This window comes from Hirundo rustica, chromosome 7, assembly GCF_015227805.2.
Source record: "Hirundo rustica isolate bHirRus1 chromosome 7, bHirRus1.pri.v3, whole genome shotgun sequence".
NCBI classification, from domain to species: Eukaryota; Metazoa; Chordata; class Aves; order Passeriformes; family Hirundinidae; genus Hirundo; species Hirundo rustica.
The window spans coordinates 15,764,118-15,788,004 of NC_053456.1; the positions used below are offsets into that span (position 1 = coordinate 15,764,118).

At 63.0% G+C, this 23,887-nt stretch overlaps 1 protein-coding gene across 5 annotated transcripts in view; it reads left to right on the forward strand.

Moving 5' to 3' along the window:
- SPEG (striated muscle enriched protein kinase) overlaps positions 1–23,887 on the forward strand; it is a 38,913-nt gene that overhangs the window by 5,980 nt on the left and 9,046 nt on the right. The window contains exons 1-26 of one of the 5 annotated variants that reach the window (XM_058421394.1): positions 1,605–2,174; positions 5,428–5,467; positions 6,552–6,581; positions 6,977–7,066; positions 7,309–7,690; positions 8,762–10,272; positions 11,242–11,385; positions 12,150–12,332; positions 14,009–14,220; positions 14,491–14,579; positions 14,776–14,957; positions 17,030–17,290; positions 18,542–18,700; positions 18,841–19,030; positions 19,182–19,411; positions 19,587–19,706; positions 20,108–20,212; positions 20,324–20,530; positions 20,656–20,779; positions 21,178–21,350; positions 22,121–22,233; positions 22,420–22,588; positions 22,672–22,765; positions 23,127–23,327; positions 23,476–23,536; positions 23,735–23,812. In XM_058421394.1, the coding sequence (XP_058277377.1) occupies positions 2,142–2,174; positions 5,428–5,467; positions 6,552–6,581; positions 6,977–7,066; positions 7,309–7,690; positions 8,762–10,272; positions 11,242–11,385; positions 12,150–12,332; positions 14,009–14,220; positions 14,491–14,579; positions 14,776–14,957; positions 17,030–17,290; positions 18,542–18,700; positions 18,841–19,030; positions 19,182–19,411; positions 19,587–19,706; positions 20,108–20,212; positions 20,324–20,530; positions 20,656–20,779; positions 21,178–21,350; positions 22,121–22,233; positions 22,420–22,588; positions 22,672–22,765; positions 23,127–23,327; positions 23,476–23,536; positions 23,735–23,812 (5,181 nt within the window). In that variant the 5' untranslated portion in view covers positions 1,605–2,141. Of the gene's footprint in view, positions 1–1,604; positions 2,175–5,427; positions 5,468–6,546; positions 6,582–6,976; positions 7,067–7,308; positions 7,691–8,761; positions 10,273–11,241; positions 11,386–12,149; positions 12,333–14,008; positions 14,221–14,490; positions 14,580–14,775; positions 14,958–17,029; positions 17,291–18,541; positions 18,701–18,840; positions 19,031–19,181; positions 19,412–19,586; positions 19,707–20,107; positions 20,213–20,323; positions 20,531–20,655; positions 20,780–21,177; positions 21,351–22,120; positions 22,234–22,419; positions 22,589–22,671; positions 22,766–23,126; positions 23,328–23,475; positions 23,537–23,734; positions 23,813–23,887 lie in introns of those variants that run through there. The other 4 variants (XM_040069515.2, XM_040069512.2, XM_040069513.2 and 1 more) reach the window with 4 other exon arrangements.

Below are 23,887 nucleotides of genomic sequence, written 5' to 3' on the forward strand. Positions count from 1 at the left end.
ACATGTCCAAGCCTTGGTGCTTCTTCCCAGCATCCCTGATGAGTCCTTTAATCCCAGCTGAGTGTGAAAAGAAGGCACAGGCTGTGTGTCTGCAGCAGGACCACAGGCATGCACAGACAGGGTGAGAGTAGCTCAGTACGGTGAGGCAGGGAAGCCCTGGGTGCAGGCACCCTGACATACATGAGGCTCACAGTTCACCTCTTTATCCAGCTCTGGCTCAAGGGTACCCATTTCTGTCCCCACCCAGGGCTGGGAGGGGCCAGCAGAGACCTCTGTCTCTGACAGGAGATTCCCTTAACGCCAGCTGTAGCATTTGTAGGACTTGTCTGACGTGCAGGGTCTCCACGGAAACCCCGCAGCATCACTTGAAATGTGGGACTGACAGAAATGTTGTATAAACAGCTCCTTTTGTACTGGGTAATTTGCAAGTTATTATGGAGCCATGAAAAGCCTCACGTTTGGAGTTATGAGCTGGGAGGGGAAGCGAAGAAAAGCTACCAGAGCTGCCAAGCATCATGGGGAGCATGATTGCCTGTGAGCAGCTCCTGGTGGAGCACCTGGCTCCCCAGGGGATAGGTGAGCAGCATGGGGACAAGCACTGTGGGGAGGCCTCCAGTGGTGTTCCCATGAGTGTTCTGCAGTGGGAAGGGGCAGCTAAAACAGATGGTGAGGCAAGGACCTTGGCAGCCTCTCCAAGGGCCTGGAAAGGGGGCTGATGAATGCTGCAGGGCTTGGTGAGTGCATGAGGCAAGGTATCAAGAGCTATGGGGCACCAAGAGCTGTGTGGAGCATGGCATGCAAGACAGGACCTGCTGAGGCTGTGAGGCTGGGACTGCCCCTCTGGCTTATTTGTAGCATCACCCAGAAAACTGGGACAGGCCAGCAGGGCTCGGGATGGTCAGCTGGGGAAGGTGTGCCAGGGTTGTGCCAGCACCCCAAGAGCACTTAGAGGTCATGATGTCCCTCACCACCCACAGCTTCTGTCCACATCCCAGGAGCCCCATCACAGCTCAGTCCTGGGCACAGAGTCCTGCTCTGAGCTGTGCCATGGGTCCTCATCCCAGAACGAAGGGAGGTCTTGTGTGTGTCATGCCACAAGGACAGGGACAGCAACTTACCTTCCCAGGTCAAGCTTGTCCCGGCATCAGCCACAAAGTAGTGATGCTGTGCCGGGGCTGAGCAGTCCAGCCCTGCAAACCCATGTGGGTCCTGAGGCACCCGGGGGGCAGGATACAAGGTTTGCCTTGGCACCAGCACTGGGACTGGAGGCTGTGTGGTTTGCCAGGGGAATTGATGCGAAGCACTGTGCCCATGTTATCTCCTGTCCATGTCCATGTGCTGTGACCCACAGCCCTGCCTTGGCAAGGAGATCTTTCTGCATTACTGATGACTGGAGGATGTGGGGGACTGAGCAGAGGCTGGCAGTGATGGTGAGCGTGTGTCTTGGCTGGGCAGTACCGTGGCACACTACAAATGTGCTGCTGGGTGCAGGGTTGTGGCAGCTGTGGCGCTGGGGCTGCCCTGTTTGGGAACACTTTGGGGACAGCACACAGAGCTCCGCTGTGTGGTGTTGTTGCTATCCCAGTTGGTCTGCATGTGGGGGCTGTAGTGAGGGGCTGTGTCCTAAGAGAGAAGCACAAGCCCTGTCCCGGGCAGTGGGGCAGGATGGACAGGTGAGAGGGAACAGTGGTACAGCTGCACTGCCTGGCAGGGGGCTCGGAGCCCTGGCTGACGTGCAGATATAGCCAGAGGTGGAGAGACCATGTACCCGCCTCAGACACGCCCCTCCCTCCCCTCTACGACAGTGGCCCTCGCCCCCCACCACCTGTGCCCTGCCTGTCCCCCCACCGCTGTCACTGTGTGCCAGGGCTGGCGGGGAGGCGGAGGCGGAGGCAGGCGGGGGAAGGATGGAGGGAGGAGCACTCCAGTGATGCTTCATGCTCACAGCTCCAGCCCTCCCGAGAGCCCAACCTGGCGAGCCCCTTCCTCTCCCTCCGCCGTTCCCGGCTGTCGGTGGTGAAGGATGCTCGGAGCGTCGCTTGCTGCCGCGACGTGCTGACAGCGGGGACCCCGCCGGGAGCGGGCTGCCGTCCTGCCGGGCCTGAGTCCGTGTCACCGGGCCAGCAGGGCTCTGCAGAAGCATGAAGAAGATCTGGGTGAAGAAGCGTTTCCAGGTAAGGGCTCCAGGCTGCCGTGCCGGCGGGTGCCGGGAGAAGGGGGCAGTGCCGAGAGCGGCTGGGGATGGGAATGGATGCTGAGGGAGACGGGAACGGGGATGCGAATAAGGATGGGGATGGGAGCTTCTCTCCAGCCCTTCCGTTGCCCCCTGGGGCTCCCCAGGGCTTTGCACAGCGCCGGCTTCAGCCCCGATCGCAGAGCTGCCAGCGGCTTGCCTGGCCTCACCCGCCCGGGCAGGAAGGGCAGAGGGCAGGGGCTCAGCACCTCCTCTGCCAACGGCCGGGCTGGGACCCCCGCCGGGGCTTTCCCCGCTCCCCTCTCTTCCCCCTGGAGCAGGGGCAGCAAATGGAGGCTCCTCCATGGCTCCCCCCAGCCCCACTGCCGGTGGTCACGGAGCCGGAGACGAGGCTTTGCATGCGTCATCCCCTCCGCGTCAGGAGCATGCCTGGCACAGGCAGGGCTCCTTCGCGGGCCCGCCGCACGCTCCGCTGCCGAGCGAGGAACAAGGACGTCACTTGGCCTCCGCGGGGGGTGGAGGATGGGGAACATACTTCCAGGAAGCCCCCCGCCCCCAATTCCCCGGGGCACAGCAGCCCAATGCGGGGGCACAGCCTCGCCGCTGTGGCTCTGCCTGGTGGCCCAGAAGGGGCTGGGAAGGGGCTGGGAAGGGGCTGGGAAGGGGCTGTCACGCTCAGCCCCTTCCCAGCGGTGAAAGATGCACGGCGGGACACGGGTCCCCAGGGAGAGAAGGTGCAGAGGGTCTCTCTGGGGCAGGGTGGTATGCACAGCCCGGCTGCCCCATCTGCTTTTGGGGGCAGCAAGTCCCGGGGCTTGCCCGTGTGGCAGGGCAGGGTCCTGCACCCACCGCTGGCTGAGCACGGCAGGGGTATCAGAGCAGCCACAGCGGCTGTCCCTCTGCACCAGGCAAGTCACTCACACTCTCCCCACCCCATTCCATCCCTGCTCCCTGCCTGCCTGTCTCACACAATAGGAAGCGGTGCCATGTGGTGCTGGGCTCCACGTGCTAGGTGGTGGCAAGTTCCACGGTCCCAGGAGATCCTTCACTCCCCGTTGGCCCCATGGCCACAGTGAGGGATGCCCCATGCCTGGGCCAGTGCAGGACCCCAGCCTGGGCAGGTGGATCCGTGCCTGGCACAGGGGAAGGAAACAACTCCAGGTGTCACCCAGCTGCCTTGTAGTGCAGGGTTGAAGTTGGGTGTGGATCCCAGCCGGCTCTTCTCTCAACTCTAGGCTGGGCTGGCACAGACTGTGCTCCTGGGGCTCCTCCACCCCTTTTTCCAAGATGCAAATGAAATCCCATGCAAGAGGATTACCCCCACTCTCTGTCTGTCCCCTTCGTGCAGACTGTGACCCCACACCAAGCCCTGGGCTGCTCCTGCCCCCTTCCCATCTCCTGGCCTGGGGCTGACCCTGCGTCACCCAGCGCTTGCTCCCTGGTGGGCTGCAGGTGGGTGCTGTGCTTGAGGTGGGTCCAGTCTGCAGGGTGCCCTGATCCTAAAGGTGCCCTGATCCCCCAGGGTGCCCTGATCCTGTAAGGACCTGCTGAGAGGTGAAGGGGAGGGGGCTCAGCCCCTCTGTAGCTCTGGGCAATGGAGCCCAGCCCAGGCCCACTGGGTGCAGTCACCATATTTGATGGGGAGCCGATGGCGCCTGTCCCTGGGGAAGCCGCAAGAGTACCCGATAATGACACTCAATTGCATTTTCATTTTTTAATGGGGGAATTATCCGCCGATGGTGCAGTTAATCACTCATCTTTCCCTGGCCTGGAAGACGGGCTGCCAGCCAGAACCAGCACAGTCAGCCGAGAAGGGGAGGTGAAGCCTGGCTCGGCCTGAATACAAATGTGTCTCGTGCAGCCGCTGCCCTCTGGCCAGCACTGCATGCAGGCAGGGGGTTGGTGGGAACCCCTGAGTGCTGCCCATGTGCAGGGTCTGCCGCTGCAGTGGCAGCAGCTTTGAGGCTTGTGAAATGAGCCTGCTGCTCTTCAAGGGCAACTAACTGCTCTCCGTGCTTGGCTGTCCATCCCTGGTGGCTGGCTGTCCCTGGGGTCTGGCTGTCTGTGACCTGCTTGGGAGCTGGAGGGGTGGCATGGCAGGAGTGGTTGAGGAAAGGGCTTCGGGGCAGTTGGGCATCCAGCCCGGCGCTCCTTACTGTGGAGATAGGGCATGGGCCATCAGTGTCCTGGGGAGACCCTGTCACCCAGACTGCCTGGGTACGATGCTCAGTCCTGGCAGCCCAACCCCGCCTGTCTGCACTCCACATTCCCACTTCTGCCTGCCTTGGAGATCACCCTGTCCCTCTGCTTTCCTGGGATGTGGCGTCAGCGCGCACCGGGTCTGGCAGACAGGCTGCCCTCAGCTGGTCCCTTCCCTGGCACACAAGTGCCCAGCTCTGGGCTGTAGCGCAGAGAGCAGCCAAGTTGGCAGGGAGGTCCTGGTGCTTCCACCCCGTGCTCGGGTCCCACCTGCCTGCCCAGACGGCACGGATGAGCGCAGCCCCTGTGCCTCTAACCCCGCACCAACAGGCCAGTCCCGTGCTGCCAGGCAGCCTCTCTCTCAACTGGCATGGCCTCTACAGGGGATGGAGGATGCTGTCCCCGTGCTGGGACGATGGCCACGGTGGAGTCTGGGCCAGTGCCTGGAAGACATTTCTCTGGCCAAATCCCCATGCCAGCTGGGTGGCTTTGAAGGGGCTGCAGAGCACTTGGGCAGCAGCCCAGGCAAAGACTTCGCTGCAGGCTATACCAGCTTCAGGCAGCAGTTCTGGGGCATCTGGGGGGCCCAGGACTGTCCCTCCGGGACTTGGGCTGCAACACAGGGCTGGGGTGCACGGTGCCATCACCAAGGGGACTCGGCGCGCGCGTGCGCACAGGTGTGTGTGCGCGTGTGCGTGGCTGGGCATGCGCTACACGTGCCCACCTACAGCCATCCATCTCTGCGTGTGCGCGGGGGCGTGTGCCTGTGGGTACCCGTGGGTGAGCAGCAGGGGTGCGTGTGAGCGGTGGCAGGTGTGCCCTGCCAGTGGGAGGGCGCGCGTGGTATGACGTATGTCATGCCAGAGTGTGCATGAGCAGTTGTGGGTGAGAGCGGTGCTGTGTGTTGGGATGGGGGGGGGTGTGTGTGTGTGTGTGTGTGTGCCGTGCCGTGCCGTGCTGTGCCAGCAGCATGGTGCATGGCAGGTACGTGTTGCCACACCGTGGGTAACGCTCTGTTCTCTTTTCCTTTGCAGAAGACTGGCCACTCGCGGCGCTTCGGGCGCTTCACGCATGGTGCGTTGAGTTACCAGGACCCGACTCCCCCCGCTGCCCCAAGTGTGCTGGGATGGGGTCCACCACCATGCTACAGGGGGCAGCGAGCAGAGGCTGGGCAGGGCTGGATTGCCTCATGCCAGCTGCAAAATAGGGCCCCAGTCAGCCAGGAGCTCACAGTGCCCCCCATGCATCTGGTCTGCTCCTGGCCCTGCAGCTCTGCTTGCTCAAGGGCTGCCAGACGGTCGTGGCCAGGATTGGGAATCTGATGGACTAGCAGTGCAGGCAGGAGCTGGTCATGTGCTGGGCTGCAGAGGGGTGGCTTGGAGCTGGGGAAAGTGGTGTGGCCCCCCACACGCCTGAAGAGTGCGATGGAGAGGAGCAGTAGTGGGGCTGGGGACATGTTCCTCACTGCAGGGGTTGTTGCTGCAGCTTGTGAGGGCTTGGGCAGCGGCAAGGAGGAAAGCCAGTCCTTCTCTGGCAGCATGGCACTAGCTTTCCTGAAATGGGACATTAGGGTGATACTGAAATGGCCTTGCCACATCCTGCCCGGTGTGGGGCAGCTCTTAGTGATGCCCTGCCCTGAGAATTTTGGCTTTATCGACCGCAGCTGGGCTGTGGAGCACAGCTGTATGGTACAGCACTTGCACTGGTGGGGCAGAGGATGGACTTGTATGTGCCGGGAGGAGGCTGTGTGCACATGGACACGTGTCCCTGTGTTCCAGCACCCCCAGGAGAACCCAGCCAGGGCACAGACTGGGGAGGTCCAGCCCCAGGCTGAGGTGCAGAGCACAGAGGGATGTGTGGGTACTGCAGCAGCGAGGCCAGCAGCTCCAGGGATAGGGGCGGCTGTCCTGCTGGGCAGGATGTGGCTGTGGCACAGGGAGGGGATGGTGCTGTGCAGCGCACAGGTGGGATGGTGTGTGCAAGGAGAGGCTCTGTGTGCACCACTGGCGTGGTGTGCGGTGAATGCGGTGCAGAGTGGAGACATGGTGGGGAAGTGCTGGGGACAAGGGCCCCCCTGTGCCCCCCGCGTCTCCGCAGGCCGGGCCGATAACCGGGTGTTGATGTCTCTCTCTCTCTTGCTGCCCCTATGGAAGCGAAGTTTTCCGCTCCTGCAGGAAACAAAGCTACGGTAGGAATACCCCATCCCAATGCCATCTCTGTCCCCATAGTGGACCCTGTGCCCCAGCCTGCCGCCCTGCTCTGTCACTTCCACTGTCCCCTCGCCCCGCTTTTTTGTCCCCGTGCCGCCTCTGCCAGCTGCGTCCCCACTGCTGGTACTGCCTCCTTTCCTCCCATCATCTAACGCTGCTCCTGCCTGCCCTTGCCTGGCTGGACATTCCCACTCCTAGTCCTGCCTTTCCCTACTGGCAGCTTGTCCCTGTAGGTCACAGTCATGCCTCCTGCCCTGGAGCTGCCTGGGCACTGCTGTCCTGCTCCTGGAGCCAATGGGTCTGCAACAGGCAGTACCAGTGTGGCCTGCTGTCTCTCTGTACCCTCACTCCCTACTCTTCCCTCCCACCCCAGACTCGGAGACAGGTGAGGATGAATCCAGCGACCCCCAGGTGACACAGCGCAGCGATCTCCAGGATGAGACGGCCTTCAGCACCCCCACGGGTGAGCAGGGACACCTGGCTGGTGCTGAGCCCTGACGCTGGCTGCTGGCCATGACTCCCCATGAGGCCTCTGCTGGCCAGGCTTTTGGGAGTGTCCACCCACACAAAGGGGAGAGGGCTTGAGGCAGCAGGGTGCTGCTCAGGACATGCTGGTACACCCCATGGTGTTTTCAGCCCTCTCTGAGGAGGGTGCTGAGCTTGTCCCTCTTGGCACCCAGTCTTGGCTCATCCCTCTTCTCTCAGGTGGCTCTGACACCCTCGTGGACGCCTCCATGAACACAACGCCAACCTCGGTGCTGGCCCTGTCACAGGCAGAGGAGCGCTCCAGCTGGTCAGGCAGCCAGCAGACCGTGGTGGAGAAGGAGACGGATGCCAGCCTCTCTGCACGGGGACCCTACCTCCGTCCCGCTGCCTGGCCGCAGCCACAGGGAACCCCAAGGCAAGCAAACACGCCGGCTCCCCGTGGCGCCGAGGTCCGGCACCTGGGCGTGGAGCCGCTGGTGCGGGCATCACGGGCTAATCTGGTGGGCACAAGCTGGGGGTCAGAGGATAGCCTTTCGGTGGCCAGCGACCCCTACGGCAGCGCCTTCAGCCTGTACCGAGGACGGGCGCTCTCCCTCCACGTGTAAGTAGCCAGGGGAAGCACACGGAGGGACATCATGCTGGGGCCATCTTCTTCCAACCCCTGCAGCCATCTCCTTCCCTCCACCTGGGTTTTTTTTGCCTTCATCTTCCCAGATGAGGAGTAGGGACTCTGAGCAGTAGGCAGCCTGGTCTTGTTGAGGAGGGGGGAGCAGCGCAGCCTGGGGGTGATGTAGAGTGGGGTCCCTTTCTGCTGTGGCTGGGCTGAGGCTGGGGGTATCCTCTGTGCCACTGCCTGAGCTGCAGTACCCCACCCGCAGGTTATGCCTTGGGTATTTTCCCGTTCCACCATGGTGCTCTGTGCAGCCCACGGCGTGGGGAACTGGAGGTGCACAGTAGCCTGGGACACACACTGGCAAGTGTCTGCCCACAGTACAGGGGTGGCAGCAGGGTCCAGGGACATGCTGCCGCCCCAGATCCTGCTGTTGTGCTCAGAGCCCCCGTCCCTCCCTACCACCTTTGGTTCCCATACCTGCAGGCCTGCTCCTTTGACCTCCATCTTGCTCTTTTTTTTTTTTATTTAAGGCTGCTTGTTCCACCAGAACCTCATCTCCACCTTATGATTTCTGCTCTGCGTTTGCTGAGCCCCTCTAGGGGCAGTGGTGTAGGAAGATGTGCTCACGACAGCATGTGCATGGGCAGGGCTTGCAGCCTTGGGGACACCCTCTGGCCAAGCTGCATTGCCTCAGCACACCAGGACAGCCCAACAAACTGGGGCACATCTCCAGCCCCTGGTCCTGTCTGCATGGTGGCCCTGGGGAGGGGACTCGCTGGGTATCCCAGCATCAACCTGCTGCTCCACATGAGGACCCCTGGGCAAGGGGTCCCAGCAGCCCAGGACTCTCACCTAACCCAGCCAGCTCCCAGTGGTCTTGGGGTGACCAGATGCCCTTGCTGGGGCCCCTTGAGTCTCCCCTGTCACAAGGCTGCCCTGACTGTTTGACCCTCTTGCTATGCCCCACCGGGCACTGTGGTGCAGGCTGGAAGCTGGGATGCAGCCATGCAGGTACAAGGGTGGTGTCTAAGCCACGCTCCTCTGTCTCTGCCCTTGCAGCAGCATCCCCCAGGGAGGCTACCGCAGAGATGACCTCCACAAAGGCCCCGTCTCTCCAAAGCCCGGTGCAGAGCCCCCGAGATCCCCCGCTGCCCTGCCGCTGACTGCCAAGCCCCCCATCGTCCGCTCACCATCTCCTCGTGCTGGCACGTGCCTGCAGCTGCCTGCTGGCATTGTGTCCCAGCCCGCTGCCCGTGGCCCTGGCGTCCCCTCCTTCACACCCGTGACCCCTCGCAAGAAGTCCCCGGTGCCGACGGAGTACCAGGACGTCGTTCCCGAGGAGTATGAGGAGAAGATCAAGAAGCCCAAGTCCTCGCAGGGCAGCACACAAGAGTCCCGTCCACAGACACCCATGAGCGACGCCTCTGGCCGCATCTCCGTGCGGGCATCCCCCAAGCTGGTGCGTGCTGGCTCCAGGATCTTTGAGAGGCTGCAGTACTTCGAGGAGCGGCAGAGGAGCCTGGAGCAGGACAGCCCCTTCCCCGCACGCTCCAACCTGCCGCTGCGCAAGACGCGCTCCTTTGACCAGCCTGGCGCTGGCTTGCGCCGTGCCAGCACTCCGGGTGGCTCTCGGGAGGACCTGCGGGAAGGTGGCCGCTGGGAGCCAGGCAGCACGGCGGCGTGCCGGCGTTTGGCCTTCCGGCAGAAAGCCGCATCCTTTGACGAGCGGGGCAAGTTCGCCAACCGCGTCTACGACATCGAGCACAAATTTGCGGAGGAGCTGACCCGCATCAAGCGGACGGTGTCCAAGCAGCAGCTGCGGCGCTCCCAGGAGCTGTGTAAAGCCGGGTTACCCCCGGCAGCCTCGCCCCCAGCGACCGGCGAGCCCCCTGCACCCCGTGCCCCCCGCAGCTCTTCCTCTCAGGGCGCCGGCGGGCGCAAGGCACTGCCTCCCAAGACCTGCCCGCCGGCAGAGAGCACGCACGTCATCCAGCACCTGGCACTCTCCAGCGTGGTGTTGGTGGGACCCGATGGGGAGCCGCTGCCGGGGGGGCAGCGTGGGAAGAGAGCCCCGGTGGGGGGCGGTGGGGTGGCTGGACAGCCCAGCTCCGCGGAGGATGCAGGTGCCAGGAAGGGTCTGCAGCAAGAAGGCGCTGGGGAAGTGAAGAAGAAGGAGCAGTGGCCGTTGGCACAAGCCAGCCCGCAGGGAAGGGCGGCCCTCTCGCAGACGGGTCCCGCCGAAGGCAGCCCGTACCCAGATGGTGGCCCCGCCCGTGGCCCCGGGGCAGTGAGCGAAGCTCTGGCTGCCCGACTGGCCGTGCCCCACGGACTGTACCGGCGGCCGGAGACGCCCACAGAAGTGCGATTCCTGCCTTGGGCAAAGCCAGGGATGGAGCAAGAAGCTCGTCTGGAACGAAGCTGGGCAGGACAGCATGGTGTGGGCAGGGAGGTGGAGAGAAGGCAGATGAAAGTGTCAGAGAAGAAGGAGAGTGGCCGGACGGCTCAAGAAGGCAGGAGCACACGAAGCAAGGGGAAGGGACGCCGAGCCAGGCCCACCTCTCCAGAGCTAGGTAGGGACACATCTTTCTGCCCTCCTGCAGGCACAGACCTGGCCTGGCCAGCCTCTGGGCGGGTTGGGGGACCTCCAGCCTGCCCCTGGGAGACGTGGGGAGCCCAGGGGTAGAAGGGAGGGACACAACTCTGGAGGCTGGGGTAGTTGGCACCAAGCAGTGCCATAAGACAGACCAGCCTGGCTGCCAGTTTGCTGGGCCTTGAGGTTACAATGCTTGCTATCTTCTCCATATCTCTTGCCTGGCATTGGAAAGATACAGTGTGCTGACTTGTGGCATTGAGCCCTGGTCTGGGGCACTGGGCACCCACTGCAACTTGTCCTGTCTGGGTCATGCTCGGTGGCTGAGGCAAAGTAGGCAGCCCAAGCTTCCCCAGGGGAAGGTGGCTTGGCTGGGGGAGAGGTGTCCTGCCCATCCCAGCATGTAGCAGTTAGACCAGACTACACCTGGGCTAGGAGCTTCTTCTAGGCTCTGCTCTAGCCAGAGAAGTGCCAGGCCCACGTATCTGAGGCTCTTGGAACAGCCCCAGGACTTCTGTCCATATGCTGGGGCCATGAGAGGGGAGGGAGCTGGGAGGTGCTTGCTGATGTATTGGGGTGCAGCAGCCAGCATCCCACGAGGAACTGGGGGAAGTTCAGGGCTGGGTGTGCAGCAGGCTATATGACCCTCCTTCTTCCACACCCCACTGCCCCCTCATCTCTTATGACCTATGGGGATGTACAAGCTGTGCGCTTCCTTCCCCACGGTCCCCTCTCTTGTCCCTGCTGCCTGCTTTGTGCCATGGGGGATCCTGATGTGGCCTTTTTGTCCACTGCATGGCCCGAGTACCTGCTAATGGCCCAGCAGGGGTGTGATTGGCCAATGGGTTGGGAGACCCACGTTCTGCCTGCATGCAGCCCACCCAGCATGGCACAGGACCCACTCGTGTCACCCTGCTGACAGCCACGGGGCCCATCTCTCCCTGTGCAGAGTCCTCAGATGACTCCTATGTCTCAGCGGGTGAAGATCCCCTGGAAGCCCCCGTCTTTGAGATCCCCATCCAGGACATGGCAGTGGTCGTGGGGGCAGAGGTGCTGCTCAAGTGCATTGTCACAGCCAACCCCCAGCCGGAAGGTGAGCCACACTGGGGCTGGGTTGTCAGAGGGACTCTCCGCGTGTCCGTGTCCCACCTGCATGGTGTGAGTGGGACCCCAGCACTGAGCTGGCTATCGCAGGGGAGGTGATGTTCCCACCCGGGGGGCACCCCTTCAGCCCTTCCTCCCCTCAGACAGGAGTGAAGTGCTCGGGCACTGCCTGCCAGGACAGGGTGCACAGGACAGGGTGCCTGCTGTCCCCGAGTGCTGGGCTGGGCTGTTGGGAAAGTGGGAGAAGGGCTACTGAGGTGATGCAACCTGATCGAGGGGGTGTCGTCCCTGCCGGTGGCGGGGGAGGTTTGTTGGAACTAGATGATCATCAGGGTACCTTCCAGCCCAAACCATTCCATAGTTCTCTGATGCTCTGGGCTGCTGTTGGGACAACTCAGGTGGTTTCCCACTGCCGGAAGCTTAGGGCTGATGGCCTCTGGGTACGCTGTATCTAGGACGTGCGCGAGGGCGGCTGGGCATCCAGGGCCGGTGCCAGTTGCCAAAGCCAGGCAGAAGCCAAGCCGCTTTAATTCCCTCTTCCAGCCTCCACTGGAGGGCAGGAGGATGTCAGGAAGCAGATAGGGACCAGCCGCGGTCTCTCCGTCAGAGGGCCGTGGGATCCCGGGGTTGCTCCCCAGAGCAAATGGGTCCTCAGGGCAGGCAAAGGAGCGCCTGGCCTCCCCGGGACCCTGCGCAGGCCCCGGGAAAGCTCGGACTCTCCTGCCCACGCCTGACCCCCGCCTCTGCCGGCAGTGTCCTGGAGGAAGGACGGGGTTCCGCTGCGGAGCAGCACGACGCGCCCCATCAAGGCGGAGGGCGAGCGGCACACGCTGCTGGTGCGTAGCGCCCGGGTGGCCGACGCCGGGCTGTACACGGTGACCGCGGCCAACGAGGTGGGGGCCACCTGCTGCAGTGCCATCCTCAGCGTGCGGCCCGGTGAGTGCCGCGCCCGGCGGATGGTGGGAGGCCGGGAGGGAAGGAGGGAGGCAGACAGGGTGGGAGCCAGGGCTGGCGCCGTGGCAGGCTGGCTGCCAGCTCTGCCGCTGCTGTCACTGGGAAGAAACCGGCTTCCTTACCCTACAAGGCTCTGTCTGAACCAAAGCAGCTGACGTGCTCCCGGCAGCCATGGAAGGATCCTACCGTGGGGGGAGCGGGGTCAGGCTGTGAGCATCCCCTGGCGCCCGGCAAGCAGCACGGTGTCCGGCCCCCACACCTGCCCCGTGTCCCGGTAGACCTGGGGGTACGCCAGCCTGCCCTACAACCTGCAGAGCATGCGGGTACCCCTGCCCTCAGCCTGCCAGCCGTGTGGGTACTCCTACCTCCAGCATGTGAACCGTGGGGATATCCCAGCCTGCTCCCCAACCTGCAAATCGTGGGCATATCCCTGCACTCCACTCTGCTGGCCACGGGGAGACCCCCGCCCCACAAACTTTTAGCTGCGGGGATACCCTGCCTGCCCACCGAGCTGCTGGCCGGGGAGAACCCCACCTGACCCCCCCCACCGCTGGCCATGGGGATACCCAGCCTGCTGCAGCCCCAAAGCCCTCCCCATTCCAGGAGAGTGTCTCTGGGCGGCAGGCAGAGGCTCAGAGCTGCCCCGAGGGCTGGAAGCATCCAAAAACTTCCCCGCTCCGTGGTTAGGAGGGACCGTACACCCAGGGGCAGCCGCGGCCGGGCAGCGCCGGCCGGGCACAGCGGCGGGGGGCCGGGAAGGGCCCCGGCAGACCCCGGCCCGCCGCGGGCCCTCCCCCTCGCCGCTGGCCCAGCCCCGGGGGCCGGCCGGCGCTGGGGCGGGGAGGGCTCAGCGGGCCGGCGGCGCTGCGAGCTGGAGGCGCCCGGCCCCGGCAGCGCCTCGGGCACCGACGGCGGGTCAGTGGCGCGGCGCGGCTCGGCTCGGGGGGCTGCCGCGGCCCCGGTGAGTGCGCGGTGCTTCGGAAGGGGGGTGCGGACGAGGGGACGTCGGGCTCGGACTCCCAGCTCTCCGCTGGGAGCCGTCCGCGGGCGTGACGGCAGCGCGGGGACGCAGCCCTCGCCCGGTACCGGGCAGGCCGCCCGCCTCCGCCGGCGCAGGGCAGGGAGATCGAGAGCGCTCCGACGGCCGGGCTGGGGGGGGCCGGCAGCCCCGTGGTGGCGACTGGGCTCTGTCAGTCCCCCGCGCCGCTCGCCGCTCCCTATCCCTTCCTCGCCGGCCCCTGTATCCCGCTCCCCGCGAGTCCCCCAGTCCGGCCCCCGATGGCGCGGACCGGCGGGCGGGCGGGCTGCAGGGGGGAGCGCAGCTGCCAATGTCACCTTCAGCCGTGCCGGCCCGGGCAGGGACAGCCATCCCGGGAATCCGGGCGGCTTAAGGATGGGAGCGCGGGCTGCTGCGTAAGAGCCACTTGAGCCCTGCTGTCGCCTTGCGGAATATCGTGTCCCCTTATCATCCCGCGGCGTGCTGCTCACCCCCTCCCCCGCGCGGCCACGCACCCCTTCGCTGCCGGCCGTTGCCGAGCCGGGATGTGCCGCGGGTTGGGCGTCCACCCCTGTAGTGCGGGGTAGTGGAAAGGGGTGCCCTAATCCGCCTGCCCGGCTCCGATTGCTGCCAGCTCCTTATCCAGCCTCTTCTGTGCTAGCACCCGCGGTGGAGCGGCATGGGAACTTGTCCCCCACCATCGGCCAGGCCAGCCCCATCACATCGGACGAGGAGTACCTGAGCCCCCTGGAAGAGTTCCCCGAGTCCGGCACCCCCCAGCACCGACCGGCCATGAAGCTGCAGCCAAGAGCCGAGCATGGGGCTGCCCGCAGCTCCCCAGAGAGCACCTTCAAGGCTTCACCTACCTTTGAGGTGAGATAACAAATCCCCCAGGACCCAGTAGAGGGGTACAGTGCCCTGTGACTGTGGTGTTGTGGTCCTCGGTGCCAGGAGGCACTGGGGCAGGTCTTCCTACCCCTTGATTTGATGTGGGGTCCTCCCAGCACCTGGGTAGGCTACGCCCCACCAGCTTCCCCGGTACTCCTGTTGTGACAGGGGACAGACAGCCCTGGGTGTGGTGATGGGGGTGCACGGTCCTGTGTGCAGATGGTGCTTGCTGCTGTCTGACCCCTCTTTCCCCAGGTATCCTTGTCGGACCAGTCGGTGCTGGAGGGGCAGGATGTTAGCATGAGCGTTCGTGTCCGTGGGGAGCCCAAGCCCATCATTTACTGGTGAGTCCTGCTGCTCTCTGGAGTCACAGCTGGACAGAAAAGGAGGGGACAGGCATAGCGAATTCTCCATTTGGGGATGGTTAGCATGGAGCTCTTATCCTGAGCAGGGAGTGTTGGAGAAGGTTTTTTTGGGGACAGCCAGGCTGGGTGTGCAGGGCTGGGTATGACCATGATGCTCTGCCTCTGTCTGGAGCAGGCTGAGGAACAGGCAGCCAGTGAAGTATGGCCGCCGGCACCATGTGGAGGAGGCAGAGGGAGTGCGGGGGCTCTTCACGCTGCACATCCTGGCGGCAGAGCACACTGACACCGGCTTCTACACATGCAAGGCCGTCAACGAGTATGGCACCAAGCAGTGCGAGGCCAAGCTGGAGGTCAGAGGTAAAACTCCCTGAGTATGTCACCCAAGAACCTGAGAGGCCAGCTGTCTCTAGTGCCCTGCATGAGCTGTGGGGAAGGGGCCACTGCAGACCCCCCCTTGGTGGTGCGACATAAGAAGGGGACAAGCCAGCGCATCCTGTGGATGCTGTGTGCCTGGGACTGTCCGCAGAGGCTGGCCCTGCAGCAGAAGGCAAGCTGCCTGCCTTGCTGGTTCATCCAGATGCACAGCCCCGAGTCGCACCTGTTGCCTGCCGTTCCAGAGCCCCGCTGCTCTGACCCAGACCCAACTGCTTCTCACAGCCCAGCTTTATCCCACATCCCCCGACACACCCACTTTGTGGGGTGAGGTGTTGCCAGGCTGACCAGGGAGGGCTTTTTGGCCTTGGGGGCTCTGTAGGAAATGTGTCCTCATGCCCTGCAACTTGTTCCGTCCTTGCCCCAGGCTGCCTGCAAGCTCTGTGCCAGGCACAGAGCAACTTGCAGGGGTCCCTCTCTGCCCATTTCCAGCAACGTCCCACATGCACGGGACTTCACTGTCCAGTCCCCTTTCCTTGCTATTGCTCCCCAGCCCTGCTGTGGTCCTCCTAGGACCCCAAAGTATGTGTGCAGTTTAGAGGGGTGAGGGGCGAGTTGGGACTGATGGCCAGGCTCTGCCTGGTATCCCCAAGGCCAGGGAGGGGGCCCGTGGGGATAAGTGACGCTGCCTCCCTCCTCTTGCCCTTTGCTGTGTGCGCCCTGCTCCCCCCAGCCCTCCCTGCTGATGGCTGCCTGAGCCCCCCCGAGCTGTGCCGATCCCACCCCGGCCTTGGCTGCACTGCTTGTACGCTGCTGGCGTTATGCTCCCAGCCTACAGCAAAGCGCGGCGGCACGGGGGTGGGAGCGGAAGCCGTCCCAGTGTCCCAGGACTGGCAGGAGCCGGGCTGCAGGGGCCATGGCCTAACCCCAGGCCCTCTTGGGGAGCTCAGCAGGTGGCTCCGTGCCTCGTTGCCCAGTTGCACCCCTCGTGCCGGCGCTGGCGTGCGTGTCCGTGCCGGTCCCGTCGCTTCCGCACTAACCCTTCTGCTTGCTGACTGCGGTTTTTGTCTGTACGCAGGGGGAGTACGATAAGGGGGTGCATCTCTCAGAGCCGCGGCTGCGGGGCTCTTAGTTGGACACCTCTTAGGCAGTGGATCTCACCTTGTGTTATTACCTCCTTCTCCATCCGCCGCCTCGTCCTGGACGCACCGCGGGGACGCGCGGGCCCTCGACTGCGGGCAGGGGCTCGCCGCATGGCCGGGGCTGGCGGAACTGAGGCGGGGTGGGCGAAGCAACAGGGCAGCAGCAGGCGCCCCTTCAGCCGGGCCAGGGTGCCCAGATGATGGTGTCTTGTCTCTTGCTCCATCTGTTTGTCCCTGTCTGCGTGTTCTGCTGCCTCTCTCTTGCCGCCCAGGGAAAGGGAGCGGGGTGCTGGGCTCACAGCTGCTGCCGTGCCGGCCGCCAGGGCTGTAGGGAAGGGGCTGCAGTGCGGTGGCAGCTCTGTGACAGTCACCTTGGAGCACGGGAGACAGGAGACCCCAGGGACCCCACAGGGGAACACCCTGCGGAGGTGCAGGGGGGGAGGGAGAGCATTGGCCCCTTTGGCTTCACGGTGGCCACTCAGGTGTCAGCTTGGCCATCAAGTCCCTTGTAGCCCCAGGGCTTTGGTCCCTTAGGAGCATCCCCTGGCTGTGGGTCTCTTCTCCCCAGGGAGGGGGCTTGGCGGGGGAGGGCGGGCTGCGAGGCCGTGACCCTTTTTTTTTTTGTAGCTCTAATAAAATCTGTTTGGTAAAGCGCTGTGTGGTGTGTTCCTGGCACGGACACCTCTCCTCACCCCCAGCCCCCTCCCTGGCTCAGCTCTGCTTTCCACATCTCGCCTCCCATCCCACCCTTCCCTGCTGCACTCCCTGCCCTGCCCACTGCACCAGGCCCCCTCCCTGCATGAACCACTGCCCTGCATGTACTCTCACTCCATCCCTGCTACCTCTCATGGTTGCTTTTCAGTTGCTGAGATGCGTCTCTCTCTTTCTTTCTCTCTCTCCGCCCTCCCCGGGCAGCTCGCCCTGAGTGCCAGTCCCTGGCCATCGTGGTTCCCCTGCAGGACTTGGTGGTCGGGGCGGGGGAGATGGCGGTCTTTGAGTGCATGGTGGCCGGCCCGCCAGACATGGACGTGGACTGGCTGTCCCGGGGCCGGCTGCTCCAGCCTGCCCTGCTCAAATGCAAGATGCATTTTGATGGGCGCAAGTGCAAGCTGCTGCTCACCTCTGTGCATGAAGACGACAGCGGAATCTACACCTGCAAGCTCAGCACTGCCAAAGGTAAGTGGTGGGCGTGGAGCTCCCCCAGGGGGGGTTCTCACTCAGGGCTTGGCCCTAGGGGGGTGGATAGACCTCCCCTACCCTGGGCTTATGGCTCTTGTCCCCAGGGATGTAGCTGTGAGTGCTGGAGCTGGGGTGCAGGGAGACGGCGATAGGGACTGGTTGGTGCCTCAGGAGCTGGGAAGATTTCTGAGGGAAACCTGGTGTGCATCAGTTCCTGGGCTTCAGCACCCTGAGCCCTGCAGCTCCCACCCCATTCCACTCAGCTCCTCTGCCAGCGTGCATGCAGCTCCCTGAAACACGGGAAGATGTGTTTGATCCATGGCTGCACTAGGTGGATGCAGGCCTGGAGTGCAGCTGTCTCTGTCCCCTGGCTTCAGAGATTCTGGGGACCCTGCTCCAGTACTGATGTGTCTCTGCTGGCTTGGGAGGTGGTGGGGAAATGGGCAGGGAGTCAGGGCTTCCCAACCTTTCCCACCAAACCATCACTGGCAGCAGCTCAGCAAGAGTTGCATAGGCCTCTGTCCCATGGCTCTGACGCACCTGTGCCTGTGCACACAGCTCTGTCCCACACAGAGTCTACTCTCCTGCCCACCTAGGCAGCAGGGTTGGGGGGGTGTGCACGGAGAAGCAGCATTTCCTGCACCCTGTGGCTGGTGCCTGTGCAATCCTCCATGAAGGAGGCTGTATGCCTGTGGGGCTTTGAGGATGGCAGTGGTCTGGGGCTCAGGGAGGTGAGGCTGTGCCTGAGAATAGTGTTGCCCATCCTTACATGTCACGTTGGGTGACAACACTGTCATTGCAAAATGGTCCCTGTTGGAAATCCCCTCACCTGGAGCATTCAGCCTGTTCATGTCCCCATGCTGCTCCTTGGATGCTGCATGTGCTGGCACTACCTGCTTTAAGTGGTGCTGCCCCGTCCCCAAGGGGATAGGCCATCTGTGATCTCCTGCCCTATGGGGAGGGCAGGGCATCCTCCCAGCCCAGCTTGCTGCTGGCACCTGTGCTGCTGTGCAGAGAGGAAAGAGGCGCCTGCTGCCATCAGAGCCTCAGCCCTGGGCATGGGGACCTTGCAGGCATTTGTACCCCGTGCCCTGCACAGAGACAGGACCTGGAAACCCACACACCTGGGCTCAGCCCCCACCTTGTATGGGCTATGCTCACCCACGGTCACGGGTTGCTGGGTCGCAGGCTGCCTCCTGCCCTGCACAGGAGGCTGTGGGGGCTCACCAGTGCCTGCTCTCCTCGCAGATGAGCTGACCTGCAGCGCCCGGCTGACGGTGCAGCCCTCTGTGCAGCCACTCTTCACCCGCAAGTTGGAGGACGTGGACGTGGTGGAAGGGCGGACAGCGCGTTTTGTCTGCATGATCAGTGGGACTCCCCCTCCGACGGTTACCTGGACTCACTTTGGTAACCCCCAAGCTCAGAGAGCTTGCCAAGGGCCCTACAAGGAGACCTCTCCTCATCTCCTGGGGGCCGCACCCAAAGGCTGCACCTGGCTGGGACTGGAGGCAATGCTGCTGCTGATGCTGGTGTGTGTCTCTGCACAGGCCTCCCAGTGCAGGAGGGAGAGAACGTGCGGATTCAGCAGGATGGAGGGCTGCACTCACTGGTCATCGTGCACGTGGGCAGTGAAGATGAAGGGCAGTACAAGGCAACCGCTAGGAACACCCATGGCCACGTGGAGTGCTCTGCTGAGCTCTATGTGGAGGAGCCAAGGCCATCTGCAGCCTCCCAGATGTAAGAGTTGGATGGTCACTGGAATCTGCTTCCCCCTGCTTGCTCCCCTCTGGGACATGGTATATAACAGGCTTATGCAAAGCCTAGGGCTGGGGCTGAGCTGGGGGCACTGCACCATGCTCCCATCATGAGCCTGTGTGGACTCTTGCAGCTCTAAGCTGGAGAAGATGCCATCCATCCCAGAGGAGCCAGAGCAGGTGGAGACAGAGGCAGAGTGCTTCACCATGCCCGATTTCCTGAAGCCACTGCACAACCTGGACGTGGTGGAGTCGAAGGAGGCCGTGCTGGAGTGCCAGGTGGCCGGGATGCCCTACCCCTCCATCACCTGGTACCACAACGGCTCCAGAATTGACAGCACTGATGACCGCAAGATGATGCAGTGTAGGACTCGTTGCCTTCCCCACCCCCTGGGGTCCCTTTACATGGGGTGGGAGAATGGGGAACACCCTTGGAGGACGCACCACCCCCCAGACCTTTACACCCCATGAGGCAGGAAGAGGAGCTCTGTGCTGCTTAGCTGGTGGGGTCTTACCTGTGTCCCCCTGTTCTCCACCAGATAAAGACATCCATCGTCTGGTATTCACGGCTGTCACCCACGCACATGCTGGTGTCTACAAAAGCGTCATTGCCAACAAAGTGGGGAAGGCCACATGCTATGCACACCTCTATGTCACCGGTAAGTAGCAGCAGACACCACTTGGGATGTGTGGCCACTCTACCACCACCCTGCCAGGCTGTGTCCCAGGATTGTCACGAGGTCCTAGGGGAATAGGATCTCAGGGCAGTTTAGGATGGAGGGGACCTCAGGAGGTCTCTAATCCAAACTGAAAGCGGGGCCAGCAGTGCAGTTCTCATCTTGTGTGGTCAGGATCCATCCCTGGACCACTAGGTCCGGCATGGAGCTTGCTGGCAGTGCCAGTCCCACAGGGGCTGGCAGGCTGAGCCCCTACCAGGAAACCAGAAAGTATTGCTGGCCTCGTCCATCCCCTTGACCAGTATCTCCCAGAGAGTGAGGCAGATGCCCTGATAAGCTGGGGCAGTGGCTATGCTTATATCCCTGCCCACCTCCCCATGCAGATGTGGTGCCAGCCCCCCCAGACGGGCCCCCCACTGTGGCCTCGGTGACCGGCAGAGCCATCACGCTGACCTGGAACAAGCCGAAGTGGCTGGATGCTGCCATAGGTAAGGGGGCAGGGTATGGGCAGGAGGATGGCAGGGGATGGGCAATGCCATGATGGGGCACATGGGGTAGCTCCATGCCAGGGACTCTGCACTGACCCTCTCCCTTTGCAGACCCCAACTCGGTGACGTATGTGGTGCAAATGCAAGTGCTGGGCACAATGCAGTGGGTGGTGCTGGTGGCCGGTGTGCAGGACACCACCTACACAGTGCACAGGCTGACCAAGGGTGCCCAGTACCTCTTCCGTGTCATCACTGCCACTCCCAAGACCAACAGCAAGCCCTCTCCACCTGTGGGGCCCGTGCAACTCCTGGACCGGGGTGAGAAAGGCAGTGGGGAGGGAGTGGGTAGCTGGGCTAGAGGTCTCTGTCCCTTGTTGGGTGGTAAGCTGCCCAGGGCTGGGTGGCATGGAGTGGGCAGGGGTTGGTGAAAATGCATTTGGCAGGTCCCTATCTGGAGGAGGCCCCAGTCATCCTGGACAAGCCAGATGTGGTGTATGTCGTAGAAGGCCAGCCAGCCTCCATCACCATCACCATCAACCATGTGGAGGCCATCGTCACCTGGAAGAGGTAGGACATGACAGTGTGCCTTGTTGCCTGCCCCGTGCCTAGCATCACCCCACAGGATGCATATAGAAGGACTTCCACCTCTCCCTGCAGCCCACTGCGTGTGTGTATGTGAGGCTTCTTCCCTGGGGCTGGTCTGGGTGCGCACACAAGGGTGATGTCCAGGGCTCCAAAGAGTTGTGGGGGTGGGTTGTGGAGTGCTATCTGTGGGGTACTAAAGGGCAAGAGCCATCGAGGAGGCAGAGCTAGCAATGGGACGTGAGCGCTTTGTGGGGGCTGCGGGGTGGGAACTGGGGCTGACTGTGGGTGAGGAGGTGGTCATGGGGCTGTGGGGCAGGATCTATCAATGGGGCAGTGGGTCTGCCTGTGGAGCTGTGACGTGACAGCTGGTGTGCCTGCAGGGGCGGGCAGGTTCTGGGGGAACTGGAGGGCACGTGTGAGATGATGATGCCGGACGACGACCAGCACTGCCTGCGGCTGCTGCGTGTGGGCCGGGGAGCTGGGGGGCTGCTGGCCTGTGAGGTGAGCAACCGCCACGGCACTGCCCACTGCACCCTCCGCCTCCACCTCGCAGGTAGGTGCCCCTGCGCTGGGGGCCGCGTCCCTCTGCGGGGGGGTGGCATCACCCTATGGCGCTCCAAGCCCATATGCTGGGGGTGGGGGAGGGGGGAGGCACTGCCCCATGGTGCCCCATGCCTGTGTGCCATGTGGGCACTGCCCCATAGCACGATACTGCTCCTCAGTGCTTCACACTCATGTGTCGCGGGGATGCCGCCCTATAGGGTGGAAATCATGGGGATGAAAAACCATGAACCATGCTTTGGCACGGCTGCCTGGTGTCCCATACCCATGTCTGACCTGGGCAGAGGTGTCCCACGTGTCCCGTGACTGTGCACACGGGGAGGCAGCGCCTCACGGTGTCCCTTAGCAATATGCCATGGGTGGCACTGCTGTGGGGTGTCCCTTCCCTGAGTATAACTGGGAGGCACTGCACCTCCCAGTGCTCAATAGCCAAGAACCGTAGGGGACACCTCCACAACGCCCCACAGGACCTCACATCCATATGTGAGATGCATTACCACAGTGCCCCATACCTGTGTGCTGTGGGTGGCACTGCCTCACAGTGCCCCACTCCAGTGGGGAACAGCCGAATGCTGCTGCAGACACGTGCCATTGCTGGTTTGCCCAGTAGAGGTGTCCCACTTCCACATGCACTGGAGTGGCACTGCCCCATGTCACTCCATGCCCCTACCCCTACTTGCAGTGCCTCACAGCTGTACATTCCGTGCCAGTGGCAGTGGGCCAACACTGACCCACGGTGCCCCATGCCCCATCTCTTGACAGAGGCACCGCGTTTTGAGTCCATCATGGAGGACATCGATGCCCAGGAAGGGGAGACGCCACGATTCGCTGTGGTGGTGGAGGGGAAACCGCTGCCAGACATCATGTGGTACAAGGTGAGCTGGGAGCTCCTCAAGACCTTCCTGAACCGTATTCCCACCAGACCCACCGCACTTCACTGCCTCACCTGGGTTGCTGCACTGGTGATCAAGGATGTGTCCCATACCCTACCTGTGGGGAATGGGTGGTGGGAGTTGGTCAGGGATGGGATAGGACACCCCCAATACCTCTGCCACCCCCAGGACGGGGAGCTGCTGGAGGAGAGCAGCCACCTGAGCTTCGTATATGAGGACAATGAGTGCTCGCTGGTGGTGCTGGGTGCTGCCGAGCCTGACAGCGGCGTCTACACCTGCACAGCCAAGAACCTGGCTGGGGAGGTCTCCTGTAAAGCAGAGCTGGTGGTGCGGGCAGGTATGGCTGACCAGCTCCCCAGCCCCTGAGGGTAGAGCCTGGGTGTCTGGCTTGCCCCTTGCCAGTGCCTTTCCTTCTCCCAGCCCAGCCCACTGCTGATGCCGCCATGGAGGAGGATGCACTGCACAAGGCACGACGCCTGACTGACTACTACGATGTGCACGAGGAGATCGGGAGGTAGGTGGCCTCTGGCATAATGGGGCATGCTGGGCACTGCAGGGAGTGGGGTATTGGAGCCAGGCTGCACCCTGGGGCTCTGACAAAGGGGACTAAGCTCCATTATATGCCAGATCCTGGAGTGCTGGGGCTCCTCTCAGCTGTCAGTGGATGCTCCTGTGCCAGCTTAGGGTGGGGACACGGCATGGTCAGAGAAAAGCCAGGCTTGGGGTCTCTGTGACCAGTGGATGGTAACAGAGAGCTGCTGAGGCTGCAAGCAACTCCCTGCAGAGTGGGTGCCTGTGTCAGCTGCTCAGAGAAGGGGGAGGTCTCCTGCTCATGCACCTTCTTATCCTCCCTTACCCCTACTGCTGAATTCCAGGGGGGCTTTCTCCTATCTGCGGAGGGTGACAGAGAAGAGCACCCGGCTGGACTTCGCTGCCAAGTTCATCCCTGGGAGGACCAAGGCCAAGCAGTCGGCTCGGCGGGAACTGCACATTCTCTCTCAGCTGGACCACGAGCGCATTGTCTTCTTCCACGATGCCTTTGAGAAGAAGAACGCCGTCATCGTGGTCATGGAGCTGTATCCTCTGGGCACTGCTCCGTGGGTGCACAGCACACGGAAGGAGGGAAGGCTTTTGGGGGGAACAGGTGGGCAGAGTGGATGCAGAGGAGCTGGGTGCAGGGCACAATGGAGTATGGAATTTCTATGCTCCTTGACTGGGGCCCAGCTGCTCTGAAGAAGAGCTGCTGGACAGGATGGTGAGGAAGCCCTCAGTGTGCGAGTCGGAGGTGAGTGAACACTGTGGGAGCAAAGCAACGTGGAAGGGAGGGATCCTGGGGACAGTGGGGTATCCCAGCCTAGAGATGTGCAGTGCTCATTGTATCTGGCTACTAAGGGGACCACAGCCCACATTCTCCTCCGCACAGGGCCTGTGTGTGGCTCACTCATGCTCGGGTTGCCCACTCTCCTCACTCCATCTCTTGCAGGTCCGGTCGTACATGCGGCAGGTCCTGGAAGGGATCTGCTACCTGCACCAACACAGCGTCCTGCACCTGGACATCAAAGTGAGTGCGGGTATTTACAGACTCCTCCTGCCCGGTGCCTCCACTGCAGGGCTCCCGGTGCACTGGGTGGAGAGT